General features: G+C 36.5%; 1 protein-coding gene across 2 annotated transcripts; it reads left to right on the top strand.

Annotated features, from left to right (window-relative positions):
• Positions 3,353 to 7,383, top strand: LOC107637590 (homeobox-leucine zipper protein ATHB-14-like). Of its 2 annotated transcripts, XM_021120792.1 has the most exons (12): positions 3,353 to 3,699; positions 4,380 to 4,434; positions 4,513 to 4,641; positions 4,847 to 4,911; positions 5,619 to 5,660; positions 5,750 to 5,856; positions 6,011 to 6,200; positions 6,287 to 6,475; positions 6,584 to 6,664; positions 6,812 to 6,930; positions 7,011 to 7,087; positions 7,181 to 7,383. In XM_021120792.1, the coding sequence occupies exons 7-12, from the start codon at positions 6,144 to 6,146 to the stop codon at positions 7,204 to 7,206; spliced, it is 549 nt and encodes a 182-aa protein (XP_020976451.1). In that variant the 5' UTR covers positions 3,353 to 3,699; positions 4,380 to 4,434; positions 4,513 to 4,641; positions 4,847 to 4,911; positions 5,619 to 5,660; positions 5,750 to 5,856; positions 6,011 to 6,143; the 3' UTR covers positions 7,207 to 7,383. The 2 variants fall into 2 exon arrangements, with proteins under 2 accessions (XP_020976451.1, XP_016196476.2); XM_016340990.2 differs by lacking the exon at positions 5,619 to 5,660.

Genomic DNA, 8,674 nt, shown 5'->3' with positions numbered 1-8,674 from the left:
GGGGCGGGGTGGGCTTCCCCACTTGCCACCCCTACTTATAACACACTTTTTTGCTGATGATTGCATTATTTTTGCTGAAGCTAAGGAAGAGGAGGTTTATCAGATTATTCAAGTCCTTAATCAATACACTAAAGTCTCGAGTCAATGTACAAATTTGGAGAAATTAAGTATTTCTTTTGGAAGTCTTATTCCTATTCAAACTATAGAGGAGATCTTAGGAATGGCAGCTTGGAAGAACCTTGGAAAGTGTCTTGGATTACCAGCCAGATGGGGAAGATTAAAGAACAAATCATTAGAATGGTTGAAGAAGAAGGTTATTAACAAAATAGAGGGATGGAAGGAGAAATTGTTGAACTAAATTAGAAAAGAGGTTCTTATAAAATCAGTGATTCAAGCGATTCTCGCTTATATCCATGAATGTTGTGAAATTTCCTAAAAACTTCTGTAGGAGGCATAGTGCGAGAGTGGCAAAATTTTGGTGGGCATCCTCAGAAAAAGAGAGTGGTATTCATTAGAATAGTTGGGCAAAAATTTCAAGGAGCAAAGAGAATGGGGACTTAGAATTTAAAGACTTTGAACTATAAAATCTAGCCCATTTAGCAAAACAAGCTTGGAGGATATTAACTAACCCAGAAGCCATATGGGTGAGAATCTTAAAGGCAGTATACTTCTCCAATAACAATTTCTGGAAAGTTAGAGCACATAGAGGTGCATCATGGGTCTGGAGAAGCATTTTAGAAGGTAGGAATTTTCTTAGACGAAAAAGAAGCTGGAGCATTAGAGATGGATTTGAAGTAGAGGTTTGGAGGGACAATTGGGTTGAAGAAAAACACATATTGGAAGCACTAGAGAATGCGAAAAGAATGAAAGTTAAAGAGTTGTTAGTTGAAGATTAAGGATGGGATGCTAATAAATTTTACACCCTTTTTTCAAATTACTTATCTACTGAAAGAATACTAAGAACACCTGTCAGCTTAGTGAATAAGAAGGATAGCTTAATTTGACCTTATAAGATGGATGGAGATTATACAGTCAAGATAGGGTACTATGCAGCAAAATAGGAGAAAAGAAAGGAAGAGAGAGAGAAGGCGTCAACTAGCACATATCTTAAAGCTCTTTGGAAAGAGATTTGGAGAATGCACGTTTCATAAAAAAATAAAGTTTTTTTTTCTGGAAGGCAGCACAAAATATAATAGTAGCCAATTCCAATCTGACTAAAAGAAAGATTGCAAAAAATCTTAACTGTAGGATATGTTTAGGGGCAGAGGAGACAATGGAACATGCTCTTTTATTATGTCCTTGGACCAGAGCAGTTTGGTTCGGCTCACAAATTCAATGCATACCAACACCAATCTCGATATCCTATTTTGGAGAATGGTTCCTAGGAATGATTCAAAAATTTTAGAGTTAGAGGTGAAAGGCGGGTAGAGAAAGAAATAGCCAATTTAGGTTTCCTATGCTGGGCTGTGTGGAAATCCAGAAACCATTTTGTTTTTCAAAACAATGAAGTCAATCCTAAAGCAACTATAATCATGGCGAAAAGAATAGAGGCAGATTTTAGACAAACCAGAGACACACAGCAAGAAATACAAAAACATAAGAATAATAGAAGAGGAAATCAAATTACTTGGAGGCCTCCACCAAAAGAATGGCTAAAAATAAATGTTGATGCGTTATTTTGTAGAGAAATGGGGGGAAGCAGCTTCAGTTGCAATAATTAGAGATAACATGGGAAGCATCATTACAGGATCTACATCAAGTTTCAAAGCCAAATCAAGCCTAATAGCAGAGGCTACTGCACTCAGAGAAGCTATCATTCTGAAAAAAATTTAATGCTTGGAAAGACTAATATAGAATCAGATACCTTAGTTCTTGTTCAAGCAGTAAAATCAAAAGGAAAAATTTGGAAAATTGATGCAATTCTCAAAGATATTTTCATGCTTTTGAATGATTTGCAGGATACAGGGTTCACCTAGACGCCGAAAGAAGAAAACAAATTAGCTCATGAGATCGCAGCCAGGACATCGATGGAAAGCTTAGGAAACCAATGAAGATTTAACCCCCCCCCCAAATCGGAAATTATAAGTATTGTGAGAAGTGAAGCGAGAGTCAGAGCATGTTGAGCAAGCTATAAGCCTACCCCAAAACAGACTTGGTTGTGCTGCTACTTTACCAAATCAGAGGGGTAGCATGTGAACCAAAGAGAGGATTTAATTTGAAGAATAGTAAAGGCAAGTTATAGAGTAATGAAGGCCCATCAATTAGATCACCAACCTGAGAAGCTCCAACCATGATTACCAAAAGTTCCTTCTTCATCGACGAACTCACATACAGGACGGTTGTACTGGCGCGACAGAGACATGGTCACCATTGTCATGGAAGATATAGTTGTATAAGGGGCAACAACGGTGAAGCAGCGTTGTGGCAAAGTTTCCAGCGGCTAACGTTTCTCCGACAGCTTTCTCTTCGGCGGCTTTCGGTGATGACGTTCTCTGTTATTATAGCAGCAAGATTCAAGGGGTGAATCTGCTCCGAAACCTGATGCTAGAGTGGCCTTAATATGCCGTCACTGGCGTGGCAGGCGAGGAGAGTGACGGTGGCATCCTTGCTTCGATTTCATCATCGGAGAGTAGCAAGGATCCAGTGGAAGGTGTAGGAACCTTGTAGAAGATCATCCAAGTAGCTAGGAGATGCAGAACAGGACGGTGGAGATGCATGCGTCGATAGCAGCACACACGAGCAAGGAGAGACGAATCAGGCGCATCTGGGAGAGGGAGAATCTTCTGGTCGTGTCCATTGATTTAGGGATTCGAGTTTTGAAGATGCTTCCGTCCACCTCGCCAAAGGTCTACCGGTCATCTAGTCGTGGTAGCAGAGGAAAGCCGCTGCAATGAAGGGTATAGATTTTGGTCTCTTGCGCAAGGTTAAGAGGAAATCCCAGGTTTAAATTTTGGGTCGGGTTGCGGGTCGGGTTGGGACTTGGATATTCTACTTTGGGTCTGGGCTAGTTTTGGCCCGGGTACCTGACCCAAAAAAGTTGTTAATACTGGCCAATGAACTATAGCTTACACTACAAAATTTATATTTGTTTGTGGTAGTTTTTTAATGGGAGTTACTAAAAACCTCCATAATATATTTTATTTGTGACAAATTATAAAACTCCCTAAATAATTAATAAAAACTCCCACTATTATAATACTCTTAATTCAATTAATTAAAAAACAAGCCAAACCAAACAAATATTCACTTAGCCCATACAAAAAAAAATCAAACAGGGCTTTGAGAGGGAGAAAACGAAGGAGAGTGAGATCGAAACCCTACAATCCACCGCCACCGCCATCGCCACCGCCACCGTTGCCGCCACCGCCGCCACCATTCATCTCTGCCATTGTTGCCGTTATTGTCTCCTTCGTCGACACGTCACCGCTGGAGTTATGAATGAGGGACAAGGTGATCGTGGAGCCTCTCCTCTGCTTCTGCGTCGTCTTCCCCGGCAGGTTCTTCCGCTGGTTCTACTTTTGCTCCGGTGGCTTGAAGAACTCAGAGCGCAGTTTCGATGCGAACGCGGTGGCACTGGCGGAGCAGATCTAGAAGGTGAGCGAGCGGGAGTCTCTGGAAGCTTCGATTGAAGCTGCGATAGTGTGATCGAAGCTATCAAATCTTATGGAACTAATTCTCATGTCGTTCTGAGTCACTGAGGTGAGGATTTGTTCCTACTTTGTAAAGGTTTCCATGAACTGAACTAGGATCTTTATTTGTATGAACTTTTTGACAATTGAGCTTTCAGTCTTATTGAGAAATCAAATTTTGAGGTTTCATACTCCAAAGAATATAACAAGAAAAAGGGGAGTATGAATTCCAACTTAAACTTAGATTTGCTTGATATTGAAAAGTTAAAATGATTTATGCTCCATTTAGCATGACTTGCAAATTTGTGGCTGCTTTCTCAGATTTCTCTGGTTTGATTTGGTGATTGTAGAATAGCGTGCTTTGTCATCTTTAAAGCAAATTTGGTGCTTACTCCACCAAGTTTGTGTCGGAAGATCACTAAATCTCCATATCATCTATATTCATGAGATTCTATTATATTCATGTTGTAATGCTGGGGGGATAAATCTTTTAATATTAACTCTTTAGCTACTGCTTCTTTTGCTATGTCATTATATTGCTCTGATTGGTTTGTTACATTGTAAATTTTATTTTATTTTTTGAATGAATTATGTTTTGTATTTATTTGGATCTTCATTTTTTTTAGATGTTAGGGGCTGGTGTTAGTCAGGTTGCTGTATGCGCATTCTTCTAATGAATAGGATACTTTCCTTGCTGTTTATCTGTACCACTAAATAATATGAAATTTATTTCTAAAACTACTTTTGCAGGGCCTGCTATGGTGTTTTGAGGTTTGTTATGGAAAATGGCGCCAAGGGATGTGAGGTTTGTTCTTGATAGCATCTGATTTTAGGTTTCCTTGTTGCTATGCTTAGGTTGCGATAATATTTTGATTCTGCGCAGGTCATTGTTAGTGGCAAGTTGAGGGCTCAGTGCTAAATCCATGAAGTTCAAGGACGGGTACATGATTTCCTCAGGGCAACCAGTCAAGGACTACATTGATTCTGTGTAAGACATGTACTCCTTAGGCAGGTCAGTATATACTCTTTTAGACAAGTCTTCCTTTGATTGCATTGATAGTGTATGCATTTTGTTTGAATTGAAGAGTCATTACAACACGTTTAAATTGAAGATAATTGAAATCCTCTGCTTGCTTTATTTGAATTATTTTTTAACTGCTATGCGAACTGTTGGTCTAATTCTTCTCACGATTTGGTAATTTCTTTTATTGATTCAGGTTGGAAGAGTTTGCTTGTTGTAACAGATTAGCTTACAAGAGAATTGTAATTATTCAATTTTTAGGTATGAATTAGGTGTTAAAGATCTACTTGTTATTTATTTCTGATTAATCAATTAATTAATATGCAAAACTAGTGTAAAGATCTCAAGTTCTAAATCTGGTGTAAGAAGTTGCTTAGGATTTTGATGTAATGATAATAAATTTGGTGTAATACCAGAAAATTGCTAGCATTAGCCATTCACACGCAATCATTTTCCTTTTGTAGTGAATCAATGAAGTTTGTGATTTTTATGCTAGAGTAATATATTATGTTTCTGTTGAATATGCAGAGCAAAAGAAGCAAAAATTTTTTGGTACCACTGATTTTAGTCTAATGAAGATAGATGATAAAGGAAGGATTCTCTCATTCAGTGAAAAGTCCAAAGGAAAATTATCGTACTATAGAGAGAGCATTCAAATAAAGATTATTTTTATGGATTTGTTTTGCTTTGTCTTTGGAGGTGAATTTGTTTTTAATGATGGTGTTTTCTACTTTTATGTCAAATTCTTGTACTCATAACTGTCATGATAGATTCAACTATATAGACCTTTATCTACTGAAGATAAATTTTAGAGTATACTTCATATAGAACATACAAGCTTCTATGCTCCTGAAATCTTTTATGGACCTGCCATATAATTTGGCATAAATTTCTGCACTCCTTTGTTACTCTACGGAACCAAGTTATTATTTATTAGGTGATTCCTTTATACTTTCTTTCATTGCTAGGCATAAACTTCAAAAATCTTGGCCCAGAAATTGACCATTGTAGTAAGTTATCTTGCCACACACATACCACTATATCTTACTCATCCAGCCATGCATAAATGAGGTAATGAACCTAAAAAAATTCCTTGCAGGCCCTGCAACATATAAGACAGATTGCACAAGAATCTAGCAGAGAAATTCAGTATGGTGGCGGACGCCAGCCTACTGTGTTGAGGACATTTAGCCAGAGACTCTGCCGGTATGGCGCAGCCTTTTTATTCTGTCAAGAATCTATTCATAGCTGTACATTTGAATTATTGACTTGATGTACATTCGGTGTTTAATTGTAACATTCTAGATAAAATTTGAGTCTTTTTAATTACTGTATAATTAATTGAAATTAAACTTCTTAGGGGGTTCAATGATGCTGTTAATGGGTTTGTGGAGGATGGTTGGTCACTGCTAGGCAATGATGGGGTAGAAGATGTGACTATAGCTATAAACTCATCTCCCAACAAATTTTTGGGGTCCCGGTACAATTCATCAATGTTCCCAGCTTTTGGAGGTTGGGTTCTGTGTGCCAAGGCATCCATGCTGTTGCAGGTACTTAATGAAGCAAACAAATTTCATGATCACCTATGGTACAAAAGTAATATTCTTGAACTGCTTTTAATAATGGTGTTTTGCAGAATGTTCCTCCGGCTTTGCTTGTTCGATTCTTGAGGGAGCATCAGTCTGAGTGGGCTGATTATGGTGTTGATGCATACTCTGCTGCATGTCTTAAGGCTACTCCTTATGCTGTTCCTTGTGCAAGACCTGGTGGTTTCCCAAGCACCCAGGTCATTTTACCACTTGCTCATACTATTGAGCATGAGGAGGTATTAATCTTAACTTTGTTATAATCTTAATCTTAATTAGTATTATTCCTATAATGGAACATAGTATATTATTGTGTGCTAATTTACTGCTTACTTTAATTCGTGCAGTTCTTGGAGGTAGTTCGCATAGAGGGTCATGCATTTTTCCCTGAAGATGTTGCATTGGCACGCGATATGTATTTGCTTCAGGTAAAGCTGTGCATGTTTTATTATAGCCAATATACATCTTTTTGTTTTCTGTTACACCTAGATTTTGCTAGGCATGAACTTCAAATATACCGTGGACATTCCGATCCAATAGTACCTAGTTAATAATCCTTGTTATGTTATATGCAGGTGAAGACAGTGGCTCGTATTGTGGAAGGTGATGCAGGGAAAGTAATTTGCAGGGAAGCAGAGAGGATCAAACATATGGCTGTAGTTCTGGGATCAAGAGGCAGAAGCTTAATTCAAAGGTTTGCCTCTCCATTCCCTCTGCAGTTATCTAATACTGTTCTGAATTTCTGATGCAAGAGTGTGTTTCTTCTTTGTTCAGTGTGCTACAGGAAAGTGTTGGAGAGTACTGCTTCCACCACTGCAAAGCAGCACCTGTTGTCATCGTTTCTGGAAAAGGTTTGCAGTGTGCCTCTGTCTTTTTTTCAGGGTTGTATTCTCTTGTAATTGAGTATTAAAATCTTGAAAGAGTTTCATTTTCTTGATTGGCAGATGCTGGAGATGCATCAATATTGTAGTGAAGCTTTGTACGTATATCAATTGGCCTTGTTAATATATTTAACAGTCATGTTTAGTGAAATGAAGATTGGTTCTGACTCATTTTCACCAAGAATAGAGATGTTTTCCTTGCATATGTTCACATGTTAACCACTAGCATGTTATTAATTCAATGGCTTAGTAACTCATTTTCTCATTGTGCTGTTTAGACTGTCTTTGATGTTACAAAACATTTGGACGGCTTTATTTTTGGAATAGGTTTATTTGAGTTGCTGTTAGATTTTAGTGGTATAAATATACTATTCATTTGTAGTTGTAATTAATGTGATTGAAAAATGATGGTAGTGTACTATATTTTGTTTTAAAGTAATTTTTTATTTTAATTTTTTTCTACATTTTTAATGTCTTGTTTAAATGTTTCTTTTTAATAATAAATGATCAGTAGTGTAACAATAATGTAAATTAATTTTTAAAAATTATAGACAGGTTTGTGAAGGTTTGAAACCTCCACAAAATAGTTGTTATTTTTAAAATAGAAAAGTCTTTTTGTGGGGGTTTTGAACCGCCACAAACATTGACCAAGAACTGCCACAAAAATTTAATATAAAACCCCAATAAACACGCACAAAACCCCGCTGAATAGATTGTGGAGGTTTTTAAAAACCCCCCACAAAAGACCTCGTGGCACCTCAAATTTTGGAGGTTTTAGAAACCTCCACAAACCATTTGGTGGGGGTTATAAACCTCCACAAATAAGAGAAAAAACTGCCACAAATAAATAAAAACCTTGTAGTGTTAAATGGTATAATCTCTCCTTCCTCATCTAGAGGTCTCGAATTCGAGTCTCACCGGTTACAACTGATTAAAAAATCTCCTAGCTATTACTACAACGTATGATAAGTGTATGAGGAGTGCGTGCGTGTGTTATATGATGATACCTAAGATTAGAGATTCTCCAATCATTTGAAAAAAGAAAAGTTGTTAATACCAAAAAGGAGAAGATAAGTATGACTATACTTATGACAAAAAATATATACCTATCTAAACTATTCGACCAAAATAAAAAAATCAAACTATCAGATATTAACAAATCAAACTATCAGATTTTAGGATAAAAAATTGTTTTGGATTTTATATTTTCTGAATATGCAAATTTACCTTCAAATTTGTGTTTTACTAAATTTAAACACAAATCTGATTCTTCGATTTATGTTCTACTAAATTTTAAATTTTTGCCTTTATAAAATTTGAGAGTTAGATTTCTTTAACAATTTTATTATTTTTTAAATTTAAGGGTCAAATTTTTTAATTAAAACTAAAAAAGATTAATATCCATGTTACAGAAAACACACCAAATTAACATTACAATGAATTATACACAATGTTGTTCTATTTTTTTAAAAGATAAGCTAAATTTTACGTTAATTAGCAAGAGTTTCATTTTGAAGTGGCAGCAAAAAAATTTATATGATATTTTTATTAGATTTA

This window comes from Arachis ipaensis, chromosome B04, assembly GCF_000816755.2.
Source record: "Arachis ipaensis cultivar K30076 chromosome B04, Araip1.1, whole genome shotgun sequence".
In the NCBI taxonomy this organism is placed as follows: domain Eukaryota; kingdom Viridiplantae; phylum Streptophyta; class Magnoliopsida; order Fabales; family Fabaceae; genus Arachis; species Arachis ipaensis.
Note: the sequence above shows the minus strand (reverse complement) of the source record. Positions and strands in the feature narration are given on the sequence as shown.

Excerpts from the sequence above, each read along its gene's own strand:
- LOC107637590 (XM_016340990.2), top strand. The coding sequence starts at position 6,144 with ATGTTCCCAGCTTTTGGAGGTTGGGTTCTGTGTGCCAAGGCATCCATG. Across the intron at positions 6,201-6,286 it reads AGGCATCCATGCTGTTGCAG|AATGTTCCTCCGGCTTTGCT; the intron begins GTACTTAATGAA and ends GGTGTTTTGCAG. Across the intron at positions 6,931-7,010 it reads GGCAGAAGCTTAATTCAAAG|TGTGCTACAGGAAAGTGTTG; the intron begins GTTTGCCTCTCC and ends TTCTTTGTTCAG.